The following is a 26,703-nucleotide window of genomic DNA, read 5'->3' as shown; positions in this document are numbered from 1 at the left end:
CAAGTCTCATTACACCGTCTCCCATCTCAGGGTTCGCACACAAGGGGTCTAAGGAAACCCCATGCATGCATCCAGATTAAGAATGAAATGTTCGCTCTGGTGTAATTTTCTTTGTCCAGAACTACATTACCAATCTTCTCCTTCAGATATTTCTCAACTATCTGCCACTGCAATCAAGCTCTTATAATGACAGACACACGTGGGCATGAAAAACGTCAGTGCATGCAGGTCTGATTTATGTGATTCATGTGGCCTTTTCCAGGTCTCTTTCCTCTTGGGCCGCCTGCCTCCTGAGCTTGCGCTCCTGCCTCCCGCTCAGAGGTCTGCCCAACCACACTTGTCTGTGCCGCCACCGGCCCGCGCGGACATGCTCTGCAATCCAGTCATCCTGGAGCACCAGGCGAGCCACCAGGACACACTGCACACATCACCCACATGCCTTGAGTAATTTTGACACTTGACAATGCTAGCAGCACGTTTCTGCATCCGTACTCAGCTCACTCAATCCACTCCCAGGACCAGCAGGAGACCTGACAACTCCTCATGTTGCATGCACACGCTAAAAAAAACTTCCTGATTTAATCATCTGCCTGTCTTTTGCTTCTTTGGGGATATTACGGCATCCCAGCTCCCGATCTGCATTTAGGACCCTTTTTATGGATGAGCATATGAATCATTGTAAACTAATGAGAGATCCACCAGCCTCATGCATGTGTGCTGACAGGGGATCACACCTTGTCCAGGGCCCTGGAGACAGCGAACCAGAATGACTGGAATCGCAGCGCATCGTCAGGTGTCCAATCCATGCCCTCCTCAGCCGACTGCACAACCTCCTGCTCCGTGTTTATGATCTGCCTCCGCAAGAGCGACCTGCACACATGAACACTGTATGGGTGCTCCTGCAAGGCTGATCACAGGAGCACAATGAGCGATGGTTTCCCCGCAGAACTGACAGCTGCAGTCCTGTGGTAGGTAGCCATGATGTTGGGGGCCGAGCCACTCCGGGTGGCTGGCGAAACAGTCAGAGTTTACAGCAATATTTTCTTGAGCCACATGTCAGGCCCGACATCCCATTTTGCATCTGCCTGGTGATGCAATGCATGCGTGAGAATGTGCACATCGAGGGAGCACCTGGCCCGCTGGAGGTTGGCCACTGCCTGCTGGAGCTCGTGTAGGTGGCTGGCATGTGTGGACTCGCTCAGGACAGCTGCCACCAGCTTCCCCACCTCCTTCGCCCTGCTCAAACCACTGCATGCTCATAATCTATCTTCCTGGACTGACATTGCTCCCGTGTGTTCTGCCTCTCACTGGATGGCACATGGAACACGCTTATGGGGCCCATGCATGTCACAGAATGGACAGAGGCTGCACCTAGCAACATTGCAAGGAAAGTTAAAGCTGCAAATGCAGTCAACATTTCTAATGAAGGATAGTAAGGTGAACACACTGAGCAAGAGCTTCTGAGTTCCTGCATCAGGGGCTGCAGGGAGACCTGTTGCAGACATCGCGGAAGGCTGTATCGAGCGGCTGCACAAAGCAACAGTACGCATAGCCGGTGAAACGGCCGCTCACAATGGGCCGCTGCAGCAGCATCAGCTCCACTGCCTCCAGGCGGTCCTGCAGCACCTGCCGGCACATGACTTACGCTCAGTAACGCTGTACTAATCATGAAGAGCAACGCATTCTGAAGCTGCACGCGCATTCATCCCAGGCAGTCAGTCATGCATATTCATGCATATCTGACAGCAACCAACTATGCATCCTTCCGAGTCAGAAATGTGGCATGCACGCGCCCTGCAGTGAACAGGCATTTCATGCATGTCTGACAGCAAACCACCTTTAATACGGCATGCATTGTCCCATGTCAGAAGGCATGCATGTGCATGCTGCAGCACCTGCATGGCATAGAGCAGCTGATGGACGATGTCTGGGATGATGAGAAGGCCCTTTTTCCAGATCACCGACTCCTTCTGCACAGACACCTGCACCTCACCTGCACACATGGCAAAGTTCAATGTCAATTGTGAAAAGCTAAATTACTTTTTTTGCATGCACATGGAAACCCGGATGAAGCTCCTTGAAGAGTTCACAAGGTGAGTCATGCTCATGCCATCATGTTTGACAAAGGCCTCGTGCTGACCGGAGAAGAGCGCAGCCGGGCATTATGGAATCCAAACGACAGCTCGTGCAGCACGGAACTTGTGCCATTTTCTATGATAGCCAATCAGTAGATCATCAAAATGATGGTCGCCCAGATTTGTTCACATGTGAATGCCGTCAGCAATTGTTGGTGAGAACAGTCTGGCAGCAAAAATGTATTGAGTGGTGCAAAGGTCTTGGCAGGCCAAGGTCCATGGGGAGGATGGGCGCACTGAGGGGCTGCTGAACCCTGTCTATGATGGCGTTCTTCTCCAGCACAGCAACGCCCTGCACCTCTGGGCAGGGGGAACGCCCCTGTGCGGCCATCAGCGTCTCCTCATGGAACGCCACATAGTAATCCTCTATTAGCTGCGTCGCCTCCCTGTATGCTCTCCCCAGCGTCTCCAGCGCTGCAACACTCGTGTACCTGCAGCCATGCTTTAAGATTAAAGCATCTGCTGCATGCAATTTCAATGATTCATGAACAGGGGAGACATGCTGCATGGAGTGACCAGAACAGCCCTGCAAAAGAGAGTGAGCACTTATTTCTTTCTGGCATGCATGACCAATGCAGGAGGTGATTGGCAGAGGTGAGTGCGGTGTCCATTGCTAATTAGCGGAGACACTGTCTGGAAGCATGGCCGGCTTTGGCTCAATACATGACAGAGGATGGCTTGCGCAGGAAGTTGCGAGCGTCATGGCGACATGGACAGTGCGTACGCGCACCAGGGGCATGTGAGGTCGATCAAGAGCACAATGACCACGCCCACCGCAATGTTGGCAATGCGCGCATAGAATTGCCTCACACTGCCATGATGGCCAGGCACATCCCTGCGGCCATGAGATTCATGTCATCAGCTGAGAATTCCATCCTTCGTAGGCAAGTTCTTTGATGCACCTGATGACTCCTTGCCTTTTCCTGCATTGAAGCTGTAGAATTACATTGGCGAGATCACCGCGAGGAAACCAGCTACACACCAGTGCACCAGGCGAGCAGGTAATCCAATACAATGCTGACTTGATTACTGCTTGCATCAGGGTGCGCCAGCAGGGGTTAGATGTAGTTCCCCCTGGCACCAGGCATCAGAGGGTGGTTTAGGCGTGCAATTAAAGGGTGGGTGGGGCGCGCACATGTACTGGCAGAGGACGAGGGAGTGGAAGGCGATGAGCATGAGGTAGGCCGCATACTTGTACCGCGTCAGCGTCGCGGGAGCTGCCAGGAAGGTGGCCGCGCAGCCAATCGCAGCCAATGCCACCGGCTCTGTGGCCAGCCCGCTGCGCAGCATCACCAGATACCCTGCCATGCATCCATCATAAATTAGGAAATTTCTTGCGACACTATGCGCAGGATGGTGTGGGATGCTAGCCATCTCCAGAGCAGCACGTTCTTGAGATCAACACGCTGTATATTATGCCGTTTATTACCAAACTTAGCACAGACATTTTGCTGAGCTTATCCACACGCAACTAATGCAAAATTATGCATTATGCATTTCATGCAAGATGATATGGATGCTAGCCATCTCCAAAGCAGCACGTTGCTCAGTCCAGGAAAATGCAACTGCTACCAATTATAGCAAGGGCAGTTTGCTGAGCTCATCAACATGCAAGTCTGCAGTAACTTTGCACCTCGCTGCAAAGTGATAGATGGTGTCAATTTACCAAATTTTGAGGTCAACATATTATGATAAGCATGCTGGTGTTCTTGTCGGCCATGGAGGAATGATAAGCAAGCGCACCAAAAACACCGCCCACGACGGAGCCGATGATGCGAAGGACTCCTTTGGTGATGGTCGTGTCTGTCTTCTCAGACAGCACCACCGCAATCTGTGCCATGCACACAGTACAGTTGTATTAATGTTTTGGTTGTCTATTTGAAACATGCCTCGTGGAATGCATTCCTAACTGCAGCATGATATGTATTGTTTTTCATCTTCATCACACCCTGTTTCTGCTGAAAGAGACCTGCTGCATGTGAAGGATGCCAAAAATTGTACCCTCATTGGAATGGCCATAGCAGGGCAAGATCCAGCCAACCTCAGACACATCAGAAGGTGCTTTGCAGGAAAGAATGGTGTGCATAGTGTTTCCGCCATGCGTAGGGGACTGACCGTGAGCCCGGAGTAGTAGGGGATCCACTTTGTGCGGAAGGTGACGCTGAGCTGGTCAAGGACAAACACCAGGCAAATGACTCCGGAGTTGGCAATGAAGTACTTGAGGAAGAACTGCAGCCGCCGGTGCCGCCTGCGCATGACTGTCTGTCTGCAACACCATATTTGCTTCTGCACCACCTTGTTTGCATGCAATTTTGGGCCAGAGCAGTATTAGGATTGCCAAATTCATGACAGAATGTTGACAGATGAGAGGTTTGTGATATGAAGATGGGCAGGGATATACTGCCTACAAGACCAATAAGCCTCAGGTGGCTCCTAACAGGTCTCTCTAAAAGTAACAATAATACGACACAGCCATATATCTTGCTGAATCTTTCTACATTAGCCGTCTTGTGGTCTCAGGTGCTCTTCTCACAGTCCCAGTCACTTGGGAAGCTCTCCAGAAAGTGCATGATTGAAAAAAATGCATGCAACCATGAAGCGGGGCGAAGGAACAGGGAAATGGTGATCTGTGCTCACCGGAGGTCAATGAGCAGCTGAGGTGACTTCCAGTTTCTGGAGCCCAGGTATCTGAGGACAGCCCAGCCATAGGCTTTGACCAGTGCCTCGCCCACTGGGTAGCCAAAGAATTGCAGCAGCAGCGGCCACAGCCATCCCCAGTCATCCCTCAGCCGCCTGGCCACTCTCCCTGCGCAGGACCAAGGGCATCGCAGCTTGATTCTGTTACCTGTGCATTGGTGGACGAGTGCTAAATTATAGAAAGCTCTGGCAGTAGACTGCATTTGGCACATGCAATAACGTGACACCCACCAGCCAGTTGCATTCCTTCATATATTGCTACAAGGAGTGACTGGCCCAAGTCACCTGATGGCACTTGTCACGAGACACCTTTGAAGGAAGGTAACCTTTGCGCATAATGTGACCTGAGGCATGCCTTTGCGTAACTTCTTCCTCTTTTCTGGGCATCTGCTCGAAGCTTTCTCCTTCAAAGAGCGGCCACTGCCTTTGCTGCCACGCCCGTTCCCATGCAGCTGGAACCCCTTTCCCACTCCAGGCCTGCACACGCCCTTTTCGGCCGCATCCATATCCGCAGCTGCATGCTCATCTCCATCCACGGGAGCTCCACCGCCGGCGCTGCAGTGATGGGACGACTCATCGCCTGAGTCGTCGCTGGAGTCTTCGTCTGAGTCATCGCCTGACTCATCTTGGGGCGCCTGCAGCCTCCGGACGTGCAGCGTGGTGTGCCGGTTCCACTGCTGCATGAAGGCGGCACTGGGCACAAGCCCGGCACCTCCGTCCGCCAGCACAGCACTGGTGGACCTGTACTGCTCACCAGCCAACACCATGCGCAGCTGCCCTGCTGTGTTCCCTGCTGACATCCTGCCCTGAGACGCTGCTTCTTCTGAAATCTCCCTCAATCGCTGCACCGGTCGCTGCTCCTCCCCTGAAGACTGCTGCTCCTGATGCTGCTGCCGCCTTTGCCGCAGTTTCCCGCTGCGCTGGCCGCTGGCCGGGATGGTAAAGAGAGTGGGCGTCACCCGCACAAGGAGGGGACAGTCATTCAGCAGAGTTCCCTCTCCCAGGTGGGCAACCCTGACCAATCCCCTGTCCCGCTGTGAGGCAGCAGGGGTTGCATCATCGCTCGCCTCTGCCGCATATCCACTCGTGCTGGCCTCCTCTGGCCTCCCCACACCATCTGGTGGCTGTCTGCGCGGGGTTCCCTCCTCGCCTGCTTCTGGCAGCTTCTCTGCACTCTGCTGGGCTGAATCTGCGGGTGGAGCAGCGGTGGGAGGTATTGGGCTGCCCTCTGCTTGAGCCACTAGACTACCGTTTTGAGCAAAGCGCGGCTGTCGCGCGGCGTTGCCCGTCTCACCTGGGGTACTTGTATTCTGGTCCGCCAGAAATGTGGAGGACTGCTGCTGCAGGGGCCGGTGCTGCGTATCGCTGTACAGATCCCCTGCCCAGTCAGCGTCCAGGGCCTCACCCCCTGACCACCATGCATACACACATGTCAGCACTGATCATTCGTTCACATGCATATACACGAAACAAGCACAGCAGACTGCGTCTACATAGGTACTTGCAGTGGCAATGCATTATGGTTCATGCAGGGGCAACATGCATGAAGTTGTGAAATTTGACTGTCACAATAAACAGTCAAACAATAGTGCATCATGCGTATGTACAAATGCAGTGAGGGTTCATTAATGCTTCTTTTATCATGATGAGCAGAATTTAGTCAAGCACCTTCCCCAGAGCGGACGCTGGTGCGGTTCAACATGCCATCCAGGCTGCTCTGGACCTTGCGCTTGTGAGTATTCGCTCGCCGCAGGGCCGTGTCATGCCTGCGCCCTTGCTTATTGGGATGCAGACCATGATAGATGGTGCTGAAGAAGTCACTGTCCTTGCCTGGGCAGGCCAATCCAGCCACAGCCTTGCGCTCCACGTCTGTGAGGGCCTCAAGAATGCCGCTGCATAGCGCGCCCAGATAGAGCAGCACCCGAACCTGCGCCATGCAACCCAATTAAGAATCACTCTAATGTCCGAACTATCCAACAGCTGTTGATCTGAAATTTCTTTTTATCTCTTGCCCATACATGAGGTCCTTGACAAGGACATGCGCGGTCTTTTTTTGCTTCAGTAAGAAGCCATGTGTGCTTGTTGGCGAGCCACATCCATGGGCCACACATTCAGTATTCTGGTAGGAAGCTGCTCTGGCGGCTGCATCGAAAGCTTGGCGCGAGCATGCATGCAAGGGAGACAGGTGCAAAGAGGGCACGTGGCGGGACCTGCACAGTCGGTCTGAAGTTGGGGTCCCGCTGCATGCGCTGCCAGTAGCCATTGATGACGCAGTGCAGCGCGGACGCCAGCTCATACTCCAGCACTGGATAAGACGGATTCAGCTGCAGCCGCATGTGAGCCTGACCCTGCATGCGTGACACAGCACCCGTCAGAAAGGTTATCTTTAGTATCAAAAGTGCTCCTTCTCGGTCATTATGAGTGCGATGCAAGGCATTCAGGGGCACTAGTCTCATTATGCCTAGACATGGCATCAGACAATTGGGGCCCTGACGAGCAAGTGATGCGACAGTGGGGTAGCGATAGACATTGTGTGATAGCAAGAAGGCATGTAAAGTCCCAATCATTCCCGAAGTGGACTTGCTACATTAATGGAATTTACATACATTTCGCAATAACACCCTTGGTATGACACATCCCATGTTTGCTGTCGCCACATCTGTCACCGCATCTGCAATTTCCAGCAAATTTTCTTTCTTGTCACGAATGGATTGGGTGCTCAAAATTTCACCCGTCTACCGCGGCTCGACTGGTGCAGTGCCTCTGTCATCTCCTTGCAGGAGGCCACCATCTGTGCAAACAGCACCTTAAAGAGCGGCACCACGTCGCAGCCCAGCAGCTCGCGCAGCTCATCCTCATTCATCACCTGCTCCGGACCCTGGATGCCACCAGAGTGCATGTGCTTGCATTTGCATGCATGTGCCTGTTCTTACAGCCACTGTGCTTGTGCGTGGATCTACACACACTTTACTTCACTCAGCCGCATGCCTTTATGTTGTTGTGGCAGGAAAGGGCAAGGCAGCGCATGCCTGCAGCCGCCTAACACCTTTGTCTCTGGCATCTGTGGGCGCAAGCTTTCCTGCTGAACAGAAGTTTGACATGAGAGGGACTAGTCACCTCCAGTAAGCCCTCCAGAGCTGCGCTGCGGATGGCAAGCTTGTTGAGAGCATAAACCAGGATGCCCCACCTTTCAGTCCTCATTGCACAGTTGTCCGCCCATGGCGGCTCAACCTTAGCCTGCAGGAGGATGAACATGTAATGCATGGTCCTGGTTCAAAAAGTTGTTTCAAGCAAGGGCGCACAGTCAGCATTAGTTCTGAGGCTGTGATGAGGGCTGGCTGACCTCTTCAAGCAGATGCTGCGCATGCAGCAGGACAGGCCTGAGCTGGCGCAGGCAGGGAGAGACAGGGCAGCTCATTGCCTTCAAGCTCTCTGGATTGGATGCCTCGTCCAAGTAGCTCCTGCCGTGCAAATGAAGTTCTTGGCAGTGATCTGGCAATGATGATGACCTCTGCAAGCTGATATGAAAAGCCACAGCAAGCAATGCATGCATTGCAGGCCCTGAAGCTTGGGACACATGGACATTCAGTGGGCATACTGTCATGCATGAGGGGCCGCACATGTACTCGTCGTCAGTGGCATGAGGATCATGGTCCCTTTCCAAATGGGTGCACAAGTTGCACAGGCAGGGGGCATCCTGCAAAAGCAGTGCTCTCATGTCAGATCATGCCTGCTCCAGATGCTACCCTGCTTTACATCAATAATAATACAACCAAGGCTTACTGAAGAGGATAAGCATTGGTTCATCCACACAACAGCCAATGTGTCGGCTGTCAAGAATGTTTGAAAGTTTGAATATCAATCACATGTTATGGAAACTTTGTCTGGAAGCCAGCACCTTGTGGTCTGAGGATTTCAAAGAGTGACCAGAGGAAGATGATGTACTGTCAGAGGCATTGGCATTGTTCTGGAAAGTGGTTGCACGGGCAGGCAATCCATTGGGTGCCTTCTGCTGGTCCCTGATCTTACTGCTGACTGCAGGTTGATCCTCCAAAATGTGGCTTGCATAAGCTGACAACGAGTGGCCCAACTCCTGCGAGCACATTCATTCCAGCCTTTTGCCTGGAATGTCGGGCTAGGAAAGCATCTAACAAATGCAGCTCCCCTGCATGGCAGTGATCGAGGCAGTGCAGGAGAATATGCTGCCTTTTCAGGAAGTATATGCACCTGGATAAGATTTGCAGCTGTGCCTCGAAGATCTTGGCGAGCCAGACTTGGCAGCACCAGGCAGCCAGCCACCAGCTGGGCAAGGCATGACACCCAGCCAACATAGAAGAACGGCACCACAATCTGCACATTCACAAACACCTCCTGCCTTTGAGATCGCAGTAAAGGATTGCTTCACAGAAGCTGCCTCAATGCTACGTGGATGGCCAAATGACAGACAGTGATCCTGGTCATTTGCGGGCATTGACTACAAAATCTTTGCAGATCACACTGCTTTTTGTGGTCAAACGCATGCATTGGCTAGACTTTATGACAGAGGAGGAGGGGCTTACATGGCCCCAGACGGCGCGTGCAGGGCGCACAAAGTGGCCGTTGACAATGGCGATGACATACACAACGCTGGCAATAATGCCAACTCCGGGCTTGCCTGCCGCGCGCACTGTGGCAAGTGCCAGCATGCCCAGTGTGCCATACAGGCACAGGAAGCCCACCCGCCCCCAGTCCGACACATCAGGCACAATCGCCAGCGACAGCTGCAGACACATGCATGCTCTCAGCATTATCATTATTACAGGTCGGCAAAACCAAAGCCAAAGGCCATAGGGCATGCATGCAGGGCGTCTGCAGCCACATTTGTGGGGCCTACTGAAGCCTGTAGCCTAGCATTGTTTCGCATCTCAAGGACCACGCTCGCAGTGACCTTCTGCGGATCCTGACTCGACTGTGACAGTGATCCTCATGATGACACACAATTGTACACCACAAGCAATCAATGCCAATCTGTACAGCAGCTTAATAGGAAAGAGCCACAAGGCATCTTTCTGAAGCCAGCGAAACAAACATCATTTCTCTCCCCCTTCAGGAGTCAAGAAACGCCAATTTGATAGCCTGCAGGTGGGGGCTGCACCGCAATTCCAGCGGCTATGGAACCAGCCAGGATGCATCCGGCTGTCAAGGCGCCAGCCTGGAGATAGCTGGACACGTGCAGGTCGCTGCGCAGGATGATTCCAATGTAAAAGAAGATGGCGGTGAGGCATGACTTGGACCAGGTCAGGTCATGTATGAACACAAATAGACTGATGACGAGATGACCTGCACATTACATGGAACTTTTGCCACTGGAACGAGAACAAATTAAATTATTGTGACAAGGCCCCGTGGCTTCCACTGACATTCCCTGGGATGTGAATTTCTATCATGTTCAGGGTAGACGACAGAAAGGCAGGAAGTGGTGTGTCACCGACAGTCAGCTGGATCGAGAGTCGTAGGTAGTCTGAGGTTAAATAGCGTTGGAGGACTTCGATCCACTTCCACGCTTGATCACGGCCTTTCTTGGAATCACGGCCTTTGTTGGAATCACGGCCTTTGTTGGGCATGATCCTGCACCACGAAGCTGCTGATCGTCATTGCGCATTTTCAAGGTAAGGCCAGAACAGATGGCACTGGGCTGTGACTGGCTAAATCATCAGATATAGTTTTCAGTACTATTATTAATTAAAGAAGCACCTTGATAGAATTCGCAGCCTTCACGCGCTCGACGAGATCGTATGCATGTCACTGACACAGGGGTACCTTTAATCCAAATTTTCGAGATTAAGGCACGGATTGATTGACAATCGAATCAAAGAATTTTATCTCTCAAAACCATGTACAGTCCGATGATGCGTTGAACGGGCGGACTTGTCGTTACTGTGGAGCATCTGGGGCCATCAATGTATAGCATCGACACCCTTCCGTTCACACAAACAACCAATCAAACTGCACTCTATAATCGTGGTTCTCCATAATTAGATGATTTATATAATATATGTATCAAATTGTCGGCCCATGTCCGCTGCAAATGAAAGCTGCTAAGAATAGATTTCGATACATTTGCACACCCTCACTCAAGGGTTTTGGTTCTGAGGTTTTCTGATCAGAGATCTTGATCAATCTGCAAATTTAGGGTCTTTGATTACATTGATATAAAGCGAACCCTCTCTGCAAGATTCCTACCCTTCACGACGCACCAACAACAAAAAGACCTTGTGGCCGTATAGCGTTGAAGAGGTTTATGTAAACAGGTCCGACAAGCACCACGGAGAACGAGCATGCGCTACATAAACGTGAATGGTCAGCTTCTGTGCAATGTTAAATTGCAAGTGAGCGATAATATGTGCCTGCCCAGTGAGCGATAATCCAGAAAAGCACCAGTCGGGGGTTGAAACCCCCGGCCTTGTGTTTTTTTTTGCATTTTACTTTTTTGCCCAACAAGCTGATCTATCATCATGAGGAAGTACTGACATCAGAAAGCACAATGTTTGAGCAACCAGCTCCGGTGGCAGTCTCCCGCCGGTGCTGCTGTGGACCTCGGTCATCATGCATGAGAACGGCCAGGATCTGGCTACCGCAGCGGCCTCAATATGTCGCCATGGGGAGCACTTGCAAACTAAGCCATCATGAACGATGAGGTGGTGCAGCCATCTTGCATAAAAGCTTCAGCATGATGATCTTCTTGCATATGTGTGCGGTGGTGGTATTCGGCGCAACAGAGGACTTGAGGTTCAATTTTAGAGCGTGTAGTTCGCCATGGAGAAGGAGAATTGCTGTTGAGCAGAGATTGCAGCAGTTTGAGGGTATAATACTATCTTCAGCAAGGAGGTCGTCAAGGGTACATGATCTATATACACTAAATAACATGTTCTATAAAGTTGTCTTTATGCGGCCAGACACAATCACAACATCTCTGTACACAATATTGTCACAGTAGCTCTGCTCTCAACAGTCTTCTTATGACAACTCAATGTGAGGGGATGCCGGGTGACAACTCCGGCAGAACATCATCCCAATAGCCCAGAAACAACTGAGCCAGCCCTTCTATGTTTCAACTCCAACCCTGAACACCCTTTGAAGTTTCCTGTCCAACCTAAGCATTGTTTCAAAGCTGAAGTTTTGTCGGCATGGCACATCAATGATGCAATGCAACTGCTGTCATTGGCTGTAGCTGCAGAGATCTACAATGCGCAAAGCTCGCATCCCACTGCCTTGAATAGATGCAGAGGCTGTACAGAACTACCCTTGCAATACGCACGACCTTCTGCAGCAGGTTCCTCTTCCTCTTGGGCTGCATGCATGCATCCGGTCCAACACCTTGCATGCTGCTGGAGGCTGCCATGTCCTCTTGCACTGCACTGTCTCCTGCCATGGCGGCGCTGCCAACTGATGCATGCTTTGATCTTGACTTCCTGGCCAGCTCTGCAGGCAGAATTTCCTGCCCGTCAATCCTAGGCAGTTCACTCTGAGCTGTTCTGTCGACGGGCTCAGCCCTTCTCCTCCTGGACCTCAACCTCAAGCACCGCTGCATCAGCTGTGTCTGCCAAGGAGTGCTCGTTGCTGCTTGCACTGGCAGGCTAACTCACATCTGGCGCCTGCTCTTCTTCCAGGCATGCAGAGCTGCCACTGTCAGCGGCTGATGTGTCAAAGTGCTGCTCTCTGTATGCGTGCACGGCTGCCTTGGCGGCTGTCAGCAGGTCAGGAATCTGACTGGGGGATGGGGTGGCCAGGGAGGGCGGGCTGCAGTCTCCAGAAGAGGGCGGGCTGCTGTCTGTGGAGGGTGGCTGGCTCAGCACACCCGCGGGGCTGACACAGTCTCCATCGCAGCCGTCCCTGGCGCGGCATCGAAACAAGTGTCAGCCACAGAGTCCAGGATTGATGAGCCAACTGTCACTGTCATGCTCTCATTGTTCACCATGCCATTCGTCCAACGATTTTCCAAATGCAAGCAAGAGTGTGTGGGCTTGATGGGAACTTACCCTGGCAGCTTGGCCGGCTTGGTGGGTTCTTCTTCAATCCACAGGTTTCCCCCCACCACCACCTCCAGCAGGGCGTCCACATCCTCCATCATCCTTTCCTCTTCTCTTGCTTGCTTCTCCGCCTCGTTGAAAGCGCTTCTGGAGTCCTGCAGCGTCTTGTGCCCAATCGTCTTGTCCTGCACTGTTTCCTGCTCCACCTTTTTTTCTTCCACCGGCTCCTTCGCGGCAACCTTCGCGGCTTCCGCCTCATCTTCTGACTTTATGGCCACTATTTCCTCTAAAACCCATCCCGAAGGACCCGAGTCATCGTTGTCATCGTCCAGGCAGTCTGCCCATCGTGCCGGTTGTTTTCGCCGCAACCATCGAAAGTTGAGGTGAGTGGAGGTTTCCTGCACATCACATACGCCAAGGGTTTAATTGTGATTTTTCGATTGTGACTTGACACATGACAGAGAGCACAGCTGGACAAAGAGGAAAGAGCAACGCCATACGAACGAAGGTCTTTTTGGATGGAAGGTCTGACAAACAACCATCTTTGACACAAATGTCATGGCAGAGACCTCACCGTCAAGCAGATATGCATTTGTATTCAGGGCTCTTCCAGTCGGTGAGAGCGTGCTCGTTATTTAGAAGCTCAACTTAATGCTCAAGTGCGCTCTGTGATAGCCTGGTAGTGCGTGACAAGCTACTGGTACCAGCAGTGTCAATGTATTCAAGCGCTTCCCAAGTTCGGAACCGGGATAAATTTAGGTCTTTTTACTTTCAGTATTTTCTGACGGTCTGGCTGCTTCGTTTCTCAAATCAGGTGCGTTATAGGTGTGACGACCCCCGTCTTTACTAAGCAGGGGTTTCGCAACCCTAAAATTGGCCCTCAGCACCAAAAACATGTCTGACTCTCACAAATCTGCTGTCAAGATTCGATGGTAGCCTTTGACGTTCAATATAGCTGGGCACCAATGCGCTCTTGCAAATATTTCATGGTAGATGCATGTCAGCCATCACCACCGTTTGATAAATAATACGATAAGACACACAGACGGGTCACAACCCGCAACCAGCCATTATCACGGCTGTCACCATAGAGCATTGTGTACTCCTACAGTGTTGCAAGTAAGACTGCCAAGCTCTGAAGAAGGTCCTTAATCGAGTTGCAATGTAGACAATTGATCACCATCTGCACATTGTCCCGTCTGCTATCACACATGGATACACGCACAGCATTGTGAGCGCCCTTTGTAAACACCTCGTGCTCAGCTCTTCACACTTTCCGCAAATCCACATCCCTATCAGTAACGGCGGCTGCTGCTTTGCGTTTCCCCCACAGCCGCCTCCTCTCATGCTTGGGCTTGTCCCTGGACAGGCCCAGCCACAGGCGGCGGTGCTCCCACAGGGGAATCTAATCCTACTGTTTAGCTTCTGAGACTTTCCCCAACTCCACATCCCTATCGGCAACTGCGGCGGCTGCTCCGCGCCGCCCACACAGCGCTGCCAGCCAGCTCCTTTTCTTGTTGTGCTTGGGCTTGTCTCTGGGCAGGCCCAGCCACAGGCGGCGGTGCTCCCAGCGGCCGGCAGTGATGTGCGCCACTATGAACTCGTCCTCCAGCACCATGCGCGCCACCAGCACACACTGCACCCACCACACCCCTCCCTTTTCACATTGTGAAATACAAGGATGAAAGAAACTGCACATGACAGACAGTGCGAGCGCTGGATCATGGAGAAGGGCTCCCTCGCAATGTCAGCAAAGTGCATTAAAAAGAATGCAAGTGTGGCAATGGAATGTTCCAATTTCTCGATGCCACACGCATCCCTGGCACTGTCGGCAAGAGGAGCACGCCTTGTCTGAGGACAAGAAGGCAAGCACAGTGTAAGCCCAGAAGCCAGGACAGATAACAGTGTATCATGCGGAGGCAGCCGCACCTTGTCGAGGGCGCGGATGAGGGCGAACATGACTGACTGGTAGCGCAGCGCGTCGTCGGGTGTGCGGTTGACCAGGTGAGGCTCAGTCGCGCGCCGCATCGCAAACACAAACTCGTGCTGTTTCTTCACATACTGCTTCCGCAGCTGCACCCTGCAACAAGGTTAGCAGCACATTACAAACGGTTGGCTTTCTGCAACATGCGTTGCACTACATCAGCAATGCTTGGCTTCTGGGGAGCTGCTTCTATCATGCAGCGTCTCTGTGGGGAGAAACGAGTTCAAACTGCACAAAAAAGGGGTATATTATCAATCAATGTAAGAATGTACCCACGCGTGGTTCATGATCTGCCGCCCGGGCAAACTACCCACGGGATCCACTGTCTGCCTTCAAGATGGCCAATCTTAGAGAAAATTGCACCGGAATTATATATATATCTATTTCTGGTTGAGACAGCTGGAAGGCAAGGGAGGGCTCCAGCAGATCAAGGTTTCACTCAAGGAAGGTAGCTGCCAGTAGGGAGTGCACTTCAAGGGCCAACGGGAGCCTTGTGCCCACCTGGAGTTCTGCAGGTTGTCGATGGCGGTCTGCAGCTGCGACAGGTGCCTCGGCTCTGCCTCTTCCGAAAGCACCTCCTCCACCATGCTGCCCAGCTCCATCGCCCTGACCAGATTCAAACTCAGATTCAAATTCACTTACAAACAGACGGAGGTAATACCATGCCAAGAGTAACTGGCCCTTCAAAACACTCACTGACACTGGATCAGAGGCTGGTCCTTCCGGGCACTTGTGACATATGATAACAGGCTGGCCAAAGTGTCACAAGGGCCCAACAGGGCCCAAGATCTCAGATATTCTTGGGAGAGGAGGGAATGCGCTGCAGACCAGGCATGCCATCTCTTGTCTCTCAGCACTCAAAATAATTGAGTGCCACATAGACCGAACCAGGACTGTCTTCAAGCATCCCTTGCTTAAATGGAATGTATTAGATTGCCCCACCTGGAGGTCTTCTGGTTACTACAGGCCAGAGAACTTGCAAGTGGTGCGGGAGGGACATGCCTGGCGCAGACTTTCCTGAAGCCCTTGTCCAGGGGCAGCAGGAAGTTCTTGTAGGCGTGGCCCGTGTAGTGCCCGCTCACAATGGGCTTCTGCAGCAGCATCAGCTCCACTGCAGCCAGCCGGTCCTGCATCACCTGCATGACAAACCACCCATGTCATTGCGTCAACAATCTTGCAAGATTTCTGATCTTTACCACGTCTTTGCTCAAACCACATTGGGCTTGGGTGCATTGCTTCTCTGATAGCCTTCCTACTCGGCTACCTCAGCTGACTTCAGTTTGATGAGGTAGAGATTACTCACGAACACAGATCAGTGTATGCAGAGAAGCAGCAGAGGGATTGTGGGTACCTGCAAGCCAGCCAGGGTGTGGTGCACAATCTTCGGCATGACCAGCAGCCCCCTCTTCCACAGCACCGTCTCCTTCTGTATCGATAACTGCACATCGCCTGTGCAGCACATGACCCACATCAATTTGTTTTATATCAAGGCAATCGCATCCTCTCGTATCAATTGACAGCAGGCCTGCAGGATCTGTGAAATTTGTTTTGGCAACCATTCTCTGAACGACCGGAATGGACCTTCCAATATTAGTCACCCTGGGCTGCTGGGTTTGCGCGTCTGAACACGGGTAGGTGCTTTTCTGCGAGCAACTTCAGTCACGTCTGGTTAGATGCTGTCCTGCTAGGGTGAGTCTGCAGGTGCAAGGGTTGGGGCTCACTAAGGGGCTGCGCCACTTTCTTGATGAGTAGGTCCTTCTCCAGGACCAGGATACCCTCCTCGGCTTCAGCCAGGGCCCTGGGATTCGCCGCCAGCTTGGTCTCAGTGTAATATGCGTCGTAGTAGAGCCCCACTAGCTCTGCCCCCTGCTTATATGCCTGCCCCAGCGTCTCCAGAGAGGCCACACTCGTGTACCTGCACAACAAAACAATGTGGATCCCATTTCATTGCCTAAAAAGTTTCCCTGCAAGAACATGACCCCATCTGCGTTTGGTTTCATGAGGTCTTGTGAAGCCGCTTTGCCAAGTCGGAGAGGTGCATAGATTTGCACAAGTTCCCACCGCTTTGCACAATTCTGTAGTCACAAAAAGGTGGTGGCCGCTGTTCACAATCTATACGAGGACTTGCTGTCTGGGCAGAAACAAATAGCAGATGAGCATATGCATGTGGCAGTGCGCACCATGGCCTGATGAGCTCCACTGCGAGCACAATGAGGACGCCGGCTATGATGTGCACCACTCGCGCATAGTACAGCAACGGGCTGCCCTTGGAGCCAGGCTCGGTGCTGCACACAGCACAAACCGGCCTAATAAATGGACTTGAGCGCAGCAAACCTCAGCCTTGCCGTCTGATTTTGCATGTAGAGGCCTAAAGACAAGCAGGTCTGCTCAGTGGCTCGCCAGCATCCCATCAATGAAAGTGCACACGAGAGTCATGCAGTCACAGCGCTTCGCAATCCATGGCTTGAGCTGCGCCTTTTATAAATGACAGAAGTGCCGGCGTGGGTGCTTAACCTAATAAGTGTGCCGCCGAACGACATTGTAAGCACCAATTTCATGCGATGCACACAGGCTCATGCGACGGCACATTTGCTAGGATGCAGTGCTGCAAGTCTTGATCATGTGGCATGCATTCCAAAAAAGGAGGGCGAGGTCACCTGTACTGGCAGAGGATGAGGGAGTCGAAGGTGATGAGCATGAGGAAGATGGCATATTTGTACTCTGTCAGAGTGAGGGGCGCCACCACAACCGTTACTGTGCATATGATGGCTATGAGCGCGTATGGGTTTGTGGCCAGCCTGCTGTCCAGCATCACTAAGAACCCTGCGGAAGCATGACATGTGACATATCGATGAACAATTCCAAGAAAAGAAATTTCGATGACCCCTGCCATTGAGCTTGTTCTGCATGGTTGCCAATTGATGGACCAAGACCAATGGACAGACTCAGCAGTGAAGCTCAATCTTTGGATTCTTTGAGGAGCAGGATTGAGGCCAAGATGCAACAAGCATGTAAGTCGCACCGAGTGTTCCTCCGATCACAGTCCCAATCATTCTCAGCACGCCCTTGCTGACTGTGGTGTCAACCTTCTCTGACAAGACCACCGCCACCTGTGCATGCATGCGATCTCTCTCAGCTCAAATGCTTTTGATGCTTTTCCCCATTGTTCACATGGGATGCAGCTGTCCGTAGCGCAAGACTAGGCAGAGGATAAAATGTATAAGAACATTTTATGAAAAATGGGTGAAATATTAAAATATGGTGAAATATAGGGAAATGAGACGGGTCAGCGCACCGTCGTCATTGCATACAGGGGTACCCATGAATGGTACCCGCTGCTCTCGCATGATGCAACAAGGATTGTGACCAGCATGGCAGAAGCAGTCAGAAAGAACTTGAGGAAGAATTGTAGCGTCCTGTTCTTCTTCCACCTGCAAGGCACCATTAGATTTTTTCATGCAACTCCATCTTGAATTTCAAGCAGAAGAGGAGACCATCTTTATGTCCCAAAGCAGATTGAAGGAGCCATTTTGTGCAAGTGGACGCCATGTCACAGTTACATGCACAGATATCCACAAACTCAAGCTGAATCAGTGATTCCCATTGCAAAACAGCAGATTTCTGTGCAAGTGGCCGCACCATTGCGCATCTCTCTTGGACCGCAGCGCCTGCGGCACAGTCTGTGTGTATGCCACATAGGCAGCCTTCCAAACAGGAAAGCCCGACAACAGGACAAGCAGGGGCCACAGCCATGACCAATCCTGCTTCAACTGCGCCTGTACTGCTGTCCAGCCTGGCACCCACAGTAGAAATCATCAGCTCAAACTTTGCACTTCACTGGGTATGGACAACCTTCTATTCCATGGCAAATTAAGCACAGCAAGACATGATAGCAGACAATGCCTTTCACAAACACCCACCTGTTCTGACCTTCTGGGACTTACTGCTGTGCCCTGCAGCCCTCCCGCCACCATTCTGCAGCTTCACAGTTGCAAAGGGACTGGACTTTTGCTTTCCTGCCTCCCTTGAGCTGTCCTGGCGCTGGTCAGCTTTGCTGTCCAGGCTCGAGCTCTCAGGTGGTTCTGCGCTGCTGCCGGGTGAGTCACCGCCGCCGTCACCGCTCACCTCACCCTCTGCCACCCGCTTCCGGCGGTGGAAGGACGTGTGCTGATTCCAGTTCTGCACAAATGTCTTGCTCGGCTTCATTTTGCCTGGCAGCAGCTCGACCACCTCGGCATCTGGGCCTGCATAACAGTGCCAGCATTCTAAACACTTGGGCAATTGACTAGCAGATCATATTCGCACCAGGCAGCTGCAGGAAGGGATGACACAGCTCAAAAACCATGTAGTTGACAATAAACAGATGTTCTCTTAAGATCCCACCAGCAGCCAGGGCCTACCTGCGAGGCCAGCACCATCTGTCAGGGCGCGATTTCGGCCAGGCCCGTCCACAGAGCCTGGCTGCATATTTGCCTCGCACTCAGATGCTGCAGAGGCAGAAGAGTCTGAAGGGGAAGAAGCTTGCAACTGGCATGCATTGCCGTCGACGCTGGTCTGCTCACTTGGCTGGGGAGTCTGCTGAGCACTGGCGGCTGAGCGCCTGGCAGAGTCGCTGGTGGCAGAGGGGCGAGAAGCAAGGAGGAGCCTGTTCAGGAAGCCCTCCACTGACTTGGCCTTGGGGAAACCCTTAGCTCCCCTGCTTTCCTTATCGCCCCTGCCGCCCTGCCCAGGTGTCTGCACTGCTGGCGCGCTCCCGACAGCTCCAGGCTGCTCGCCTATCACGGCTGTGTCTGGACCCAACTCTGCTGGTAGCTCCTGCTGCTCTGAATTGGCAGCAGCGTTCGTGCTGTGGGGTGTCGGCTGGTTTGACCACTGCACCTGCAGTGGCCGCCGGGAAGTGCCGACATACAGGCTGGACACCCCTCCTGACTCCCTCTCCAGCCCATTCACCTCCTGACTCTCGCCTGCATGCATGGAGGATATTAAAGTTAGAACCAGACCATGGGCGGGTTTGACCGCCACCCAAGCTGTCATCATAGATGACTCTCACAAGTTGTAATGCTGAGAGGAATCATACTGTGCCGCACCCATGCATCCACAACGGCACTTCGCTGCATGTCATTTCATGCATGCTCATTGTGCCCAAAACCCGTGTGCTACAAATTGCAATCCCAACATGATGGTGGTCTGTCACACACATGCATTCACATGCGCAAATCCCATGCAAGCCGGTCTGCAGGGTGGTGATGCACATTGAGATCCCCCAAGAACTGTCCCATATGCATCTACGCTGATACAAAGCTTATACCCCACTGCAAATGCCGAGTGCGGTGACTTGGGAAAGGGGAGCGCGCACGTGAGGGGTTGACGCTGACGGCCGTGAGGATCCTGCGCAGGGAGGCGTCTATGGCCTTCTTGTGGCTGAGGGCGGACTTGAGGTGCCTCTCCTCCTCGTCCTCCTCCTTTCGCCGCTGAGTCATGGTGCGCAGCGACAGCAGCCGCCTCCGGCTGGCGGGCGGGGTCGCCACTGCTGTGATGGCGGCTTTCTCGGCCTCTGCCAGAGTCTCCAGGATGCCGCTGCACAGCGCCCCGAGATAAAGCACCACACGGATCTGCACAGTGCACACGCTTGGTGGCTAATATTTTGCCGGTGTATGGAGGGCTCCTTGCATGTCTCCCTTGGAAGACGCATCCTAAGCACATCATTCGCGACATGCCATGTCTCTTGTCTACTTCTCATGGCTGCAAGTGCAGATAATCTGCAACCTGTCTTGTGTCTCATGCAGCTGCTCAAATGGGTACGAGTCTGACTTCTCTGATGACTCAAAATCCCCTCAGTTGCAGCATGCATGCTTTTCACCTATTATGCATCTGGAGGAAACTGCATGAGTAATGCAGGCTCCAATGAGCAGCACCTGCACTTCAGGACGGAAGCCTGCGGTACCGATGTTGGTGCATGCTTGCATGCGCCTCCAGTAGCCGTTGATGATGCAGTGGAGCGCTGACGCCAGCTCAAACTCCAGGTTGGCATAGGACGGCTCCAGCAGAAGCCTCATGTGCGCTTGTTTCTGATTCAGGCATATCATGACTTTTGGACCCCAACACATCATGTCGCTATTGATTTATATTGGCTATCTATTGGGCAACGAGTATGCTGCGCTCTGATTGGCTGAGATGTGCCATACGGCAGTCCAGAAAAGCTGGCAAATCAACACCTTTGAAATATAATTTAATGAGCTATCCTGCCATCCAATTGATTACGCAAGAAACATGCTGACCAGACTCAGCATGGTGTGCGCAATCTTGACTTGGCAAAGGCAAACATTAGAGGAGTTGAGTCCAGAGAGAGGGCGTACCTGCTTGCCGTCAGCCGCGTCCCTCAGGGCAACGGACATGCTGACGCAAGACGCCGCCATCTGGGCAAACAGCAGTGCAAAGATGGGCACAATGTCCACTCCCAGAAGGTGGCGCAGCTCGCTGGCATACACCACCTGCTCTTGACTCTGCACACCACCAACATGGGATGAGCAAATATATTAGAACTGCGATTTAAACACTGGAGGCATGTGCATGATGCATGACCACACAACTCTCCCTTGCCTGCTGTTTCAAGCGTTGACTGTGCAAGACTGTGGTTTTAAGTTCTGCTGCATCATTACTATGCTAAAAAGCAATCACACGCAGCAGCAGCCCGTCATTGGCAAATTTTCCAAAAGCCATGAATGCTATGTACCCATTTGGAAACATTTCTGCGCACCTCCAGCAGGCTCTCCAGGGCAGCACTTCTGAGGGCCAGCTTCCTGAAGCTGTCCACTACCTTGCCCCACTTCCCAAGATCCATCGAGCAGTTGTCAATCCACGGCGGCTCCAGCTCCGCCTGACATGGCAAAAAGTGATTAGTCATCTCATTCATCTCACATGCTTAAAGTAGTGCAGGCAAGATGCAGCTGCATGCAGGCAGAAGGCTCCTGAGCCTCAATGGTGATCTGGTTCTTACACAGACATTTGTACATACGCCCATAGGAGTCTCACTGGAACATGTAGTGCGAAGTGAACATTACCTCTCCCAGCAGTCGCTTGGCATTGCTGATGGCCTGGCGATGGGAAGCCAGGGATGGCGTGACTGCCGCTTTCAGGGACCCCTCAGGCTTGGAGACCTCATCCAGATACGTCCTGTGGCAGCAATGGCAACAGTCTTCAGCAGAGCTAACCATCTCCTTGCCTCAACAGCTCCAGCACAGGACCTTGAGGCAGCGATGTTTGTTTGTTCTTATCATTGATGCACGCTTTTCTGCCAAAAGAGGCAAGGTCTGCAGGCAAGCTGCATTTATAAGCTGCCAGAATGCTGCCCCTTGATGGACTCGCCAGATCCACGCAAGCATGTGCAATTATCACGCCTGTTTATTGAGGGCAAATTGGCCTGCCACAGGCCTGTGCTGGTACCGTACCAGTAGTTTTCGATGATGCCATCGGTTGCGTCGTCCCCATCACTGTCAATCCTCATCTGGGAGTTCAGGCACTTCCTAGACGTCGCCTGGCATTACAGAATGTCACAGCCTCAGCACTTCCCATGCAAGAGTTAAGGATCAGTCAACTTGACTTTGAGACTATGGAGAATTTTGCTTCACCTCTGAAGGACGAGGCTTCAGGGAATGCAAGCAGGTGTCAGAACAGCACACCTTGAAGGGATTGGCAAGGTCGCCTTGTCCTGGCTCAAGTGAATCTCCATTCTGCTTCTGATACATTGTTACCCCGTACTTACTGACTGGTCTGTTGGAGCCATTCTGGACCGGCTGCCCAATCTGAGCAAGGGACTCTCCGCCTGGTCTCAGAATATGGCTGGCATATGCCGTCAAAGAGTGTCCAATGCCCTGCGCAGAAATGTGGAATTCCATCACAATTTCACTTCATTAGCTCACAGCTTACATGAAAGAAGTGCTGTGGCATGCATGGGATTTGTGCACAATGGGAGCAGAGCAGAGGGGCTCGCCCGTATCAACAGAGATGAAGTCATCCTCACATCCTTGCGGGCAAGGCTGGGCAGCACAAAGGATCCGGCAAAGATCTCAGCCAGGGCCGTGACCAGCCCTGCGTAATAGAATGGAACGATGCCCTGCCACACATTTCACCAGTCAGCCACTTCAGACTCATGCATTGGGAGCAGACTGCCAAGGCAACTGCCTCTCTGTTGATTTGCAACACCCACAGATTCTTCAAATGTATGGAAGGTCAACACTACCTCTGTCCAGAGGACTCTGGAGGGCCAGGCAAACTCAGCCTGAATGACTGTGATGCCATACACCACACAGCTGATGAGGCCTGTCCCAATGTCAGCCGTGGCGCGCACTGTCGATAGAAGGAACATGCCCAAGACGCTGAATAGGCACAAGAAGCCCGCAAAGCCGACTCCTGGCAAATGTGCAAGCTCCAGCTGCACAAAATCATGTGACAGTCAATACATTTGTGCATGCAAAGGGAGGCACTACAGGAACGTAAGTGAGAGGCCTGACATGGAGGATGAATGGCACTGACCACAACTCCGGCACATGTTGCGCCAGCCAGCAAACAGCCTGCGGTCTTAGTGGCAGAGCTGAGGAAGCTGGCAACATGCTGGTCCTGCCGCAGGATGATGCCAATGAAGAAGAAAATAGACGCCAGGCATGCCGTAGAGAATCTGATTGCCTGAACAAATACGAAAAGGCAGATGATGAACTGGCCTGCAAGACACCATCCGCACATCAGGTAAGGTTTGAATGACATGATGTTGCAATATGCATGAAATGGCACTGATGTCAACACCGAGAAGCCGCAGAGCGGCTCACTGAGTGCCAGTACACACCAGATGCCAATTGCAGTGAGGCTCGGAAGTAGCTCGATGTCAAGTAGTCCTGAATGATATTGGAGAGCCCAGGCTTCCAAGCTGCCAAATGCGAGCACAGCGTTGCTTTGATGGTTGTACTACGAAGGGCAAACAGTAGAGTGCAAATAACAGCAAATCTGTGATCTATATTGGCAGTCCGATTTCTTGATTTTTTTGTCCGCACCTTTCATGTGCTCTAGCCGATCCTACCGCAAATCAATTAGATATAATTTGTCATGGCCAGCTTCCGAAATTACCGACACGCCTGACTGCAGGCCTTTTCGCGCTCGATCACTTGCACGTCTTTAATGGTGTGACTACGTTTAAATCACCTGTGATAGACACGAATTCTATAGTCGATTGTATTCCTGAGACTTGGGCCACGGCACTGGTGGATGCAGGTGATCCGTCCTCGAAATCAATCCCAGTCTATGTATGTGTATGTTTATCACGCAAGACAGTTTAGAAATATAACCCAAAGCCAATTGACATCTCACAACAGCCTCCATCACTCCCGAAATGTGCAAGCAGGCCATGAATCATAAAATTTCAACTGAACAGCGGTGTTCCCTCACCTGCACCAGATTTGAATCTATGAAAGTCAGCTTGTGACAACTTTCTTTTCCTAGGAATTTCCATCAAAAGATCGTAATTGGAATTTTTTGCGGTCTAAGGGTCCTTTTGTTACTTCCATTTAGGAGTCATTCGTAAAATGCTGAAATTAGCTGCACAGAAATCCCATGCTCAGGCCAGTGTATGCTCTGGCGTTAGAGATTCAGCTCGAGGAAATAGCATTGTCCGCATCTGAGCCAGATCAAATAAAGTGGACTTTATTGAGGTCACCAGGGACTAGGTAGGCTGTAAGTAAGAAGAGAAGAGAGCAAAATTGTGCACTTTCCCAACTGTCACCCGTTGTGCATTGCTTCCCATCAGAGGCCTCGCGATGGCTAAATATCACGTTCTATTGAATGCAGGACTCATTTCGAGAATTTAGCAGTCGTAAGGAGGAAGGTCAATCCCTCGATAGGCCACAGAGGTTCAGACCACCAAGGACCCATGGTCACAACAAACCCTCTGTTCAAGTTCGGCGTGGACATCGAATCAGTAGATGCAGATGGAAAGACTGCCCTCCATCGAGCTGCTATGTTCAGTGACCAGGAGAAGGTAATTATCCATCTGTATCTGGCTTGATGAGTCAGTGCTGAATAGTACTTGAGTGTCCTTTTACACGGACCTCCTGTCCACAATGTGTACCTTGCTTCCCTGGCAGGTCATCTGGCTTCTTGACAAAGGGCTGGAGCTTGAAGCAAGGGACAAAGAAGGAGTCACTCCCCTGCACTGCGCCGTGTTTTACATGCAGCGAACTGTCATCAAGGTCCTCTTGAATCGGGGGGCTGACATCAGCACCAAGGACGACCAGGTACTCCCAATCCCCATGAAAACTGTCACACCCTGTCAGCGCTCCTTCAGGACTGCACAGCAGAAGACATACATCGCAATGCCACCCTCCTTTCTGTCGATAGTAGCTGCACATAGAGGGCAGGGGTATGGTTGAGATGGGGGTTGATGGCAGGGGTTCACGCCGCTGCACACAGCGGCATCACACTCCAGCTTTCAGTCCCACCTGGTCACAGCAGACCTGCTCGAGGCTGGGGCTCCGCTGGAGGCAGTGGATGAGGAGGGCAGGACACCGCTGTTGGCTGCCCTGGATGGCAACCGCAAGGAAGCCATCGACGTGCTCATCGCTGCAGGTCTCCTGTGCCCTTACAAACTTAGCAAAACAGTCCATTCAGGACCCTGCAAACACATGGCAGGTTCTTGTTTCCCTTGGCCCTGACCTGACAGGGAGACATGCCTTGTAAGACTTTCATCTCTCTTCTGTCCTTGTGTCACGTGACCATTGTCATATCCTACAGAGGCTGTTCAGGAGGGGCGCTTTTGCACCTTAGCCCACATGGCAGGGAGTGGCACGATTGGCAAATGCTCATCAATCGTGGCCACTTTTGCCCTCACTCTGCATCTTTTGCGCTGAGATGGGGGATGCGCTGAGGTGGAGGCGGTGGGTGTGTATCCTTGCAGGTGCCCAGACAGATGTGGCAGACAGGAAGGGCAGGACAGCGCTCCACCTGGCGGTGGGCTGCTCCTCAAGGATGGTGGAGAAGCTGCTTGCCCTGACCGTGGTTATGAATGCTGCTGATGTGGAGGGACGCACCGCGCTGCACTACGCTGCTCACAAGGGTGCGCCATGCCACATGATATTTCCAGTGCCAGGGTTTTATGTCAAATGCACTGTGCACTGCGCCGTGACTTACCACCTGACCTGCCATACATTTTGTAACATGATCGTCACACAACAGGAGGCACAGACAGGCTAGCATGTGCAAAGCAGTTCCCATGCAGTGCAGCTTCCGTTGCAGGCATGTAATGCTGCATGATCACGGATGATCCTGTTTCCTTGTGCTCGAGTGAATCTTAGGCATTGTGTAGCTGGCATGCTTTGTGCGCTGCCATGTCCGAAATTTTGAAGTACTTATTTTGGTCATTTTCCTTGAGGTGCCTCGTGGATGCGTGGCAGGCGTGAAAGCGACGGCGATGGTGCTGCTCAAGGCGGGGGCGGACGCGCAAGTCACTGACAAGCTGGGCCGGAGAGCGCTGGACGTTGCCGAGGACGGCGCGCACATGAAGCTGGCCGAGTTTTTGCGGCAGTGGCAGCCGGCTCCTGCTTTCAGCTCTCCGCCGCCGGCCTCGCTGCCTGATTGCAGCAGCCCTGCGGCCCCTGCTGCATCCCAAGGTGGGCTGCAGGGATCCTCTGAATAGAGATATCCTGGGCATACTGTGATATATGAGCTGTCTTCATATCCAATAGTGATATTGCAGGAAGGTGCTGCAGCTGCGCATGTTCCTGAACATGCGCTTGCTCATCAGCCCTGCAGGCCTGATTGTGGGAATTGATGTCGACAGACACCTGAGTCGGAACGCTGTGATCGCAGATGAAGAGGCTTCCCTTGGGGTTGGTAC

At 52.4% G+C, this 26,703-nt stretch overlaps 2 protein-coding genes across 2 annotated transcripts; one reads left to right on the top strand and one right to left on the bottom strand.

Annotated features, from left to right (window-relative positions):
• Window positions 1–244: 244 nt before the first annotated feature.
• COCSUDRAFT_59699 (hypothetical protein) lies at window positions 245–23,190 on the bottom strand (the record flags this gene model as incomplete). Its single annotated transcript, XM_005643702.1, has 43 exons — window positions 245–418; window positions 735–870; window positions 1,132–1,236; window positions 1,493–1,626; window positions 1,896–1,993; window positions 2,373–2,566; window positions 2,866–2,970; window positions 3,271–3,436; window positions 3,879–3,966; window positions 4,251–4,401; window positions 4,773–4,941; window positions 5,254–6,240; window positions 6,501–6,759; window positions 7,043–7,180; window positions 7,564–7,710; window positions 7,950–8,069; window positions 9,060–9,182; window positions 9,392–9,592; window positions 12,130–12,309; window positions 12,458–12,704; window positions 12,851–13,239; window positions 14,115–14,202; window positions 14,284–14,477; window positions 14,771–14,921; window positions 15,327–15,431; window positions 15,768–15,961; window positions 16,177–16,274; window positions 16,547–16,740; window positions 17,006–17,110; window positions 17,483–17,648; window positions 17,848–17,935; window positions 18,121–18,256; window positions 18,465–18,618; window positions 18,746–19,069; window positions 19,226–19,789; window positions 20,182–20,437; window positions 20,741–20,893; window positions 21,182–21,328; window positions 21,583–21,702; window positions 21,887–21,998; window positions 22,274–22,359; window positions 22,846–22,938; window positions 23,065–23,190. The coding sequence occupies 43 exons, from the start codon at window positions 23,188–23,190 to the stop codon at window positions 245–247; spliced, it is 7,965 nt and encodes a 2,654-aa protein (XP_005643759.1).
• A 1,638-nt stretch (window positions 23,191–24,828) lies between these two features.
• COCSUDRAFT_83594 (hypothetical protein) lies at window positions 24,829–26,502 on the top strand (the record flags this gene model as incomplete). Its single annotated transcript, XM_005643733.1, has 4 exons — window positions 24,829–24,849; window positions 25,046–25,105; window positions 25,304–25,436; window positions 26,261–26,502. 4 exons carry the CDS (start codon window positions 24,829–24,831, stop codon window positions 26,500–26,502), a joined length of 456 nt encoding a protein of 151 aa, XP_005643790.1.
• Between the last annotated feature and the right edge of the window lie 201 nt (window positions 26,503–26,703).

The sequence above is a fragment of the Coccomyxa subellipsoidea genome, assembly GCF_000258705.1.
Source record: "Coccomyxa subellipsoidea C-169, whole genome shotgun sequence".
Taxonomy (NCBI): domain Eukaryota; kingdom Viridiplantae; phylum Chlorophyta; class Trebouxiophyceae; family Coccomyxaceae; genus Coccomyxa; species Coccomyxa subellipsoidea.
The sequence above is the reverse complement of the archived record's forward strand: the minus strand, read 5'-3'. Positions and strand labels throughout refer to the sequence as shown.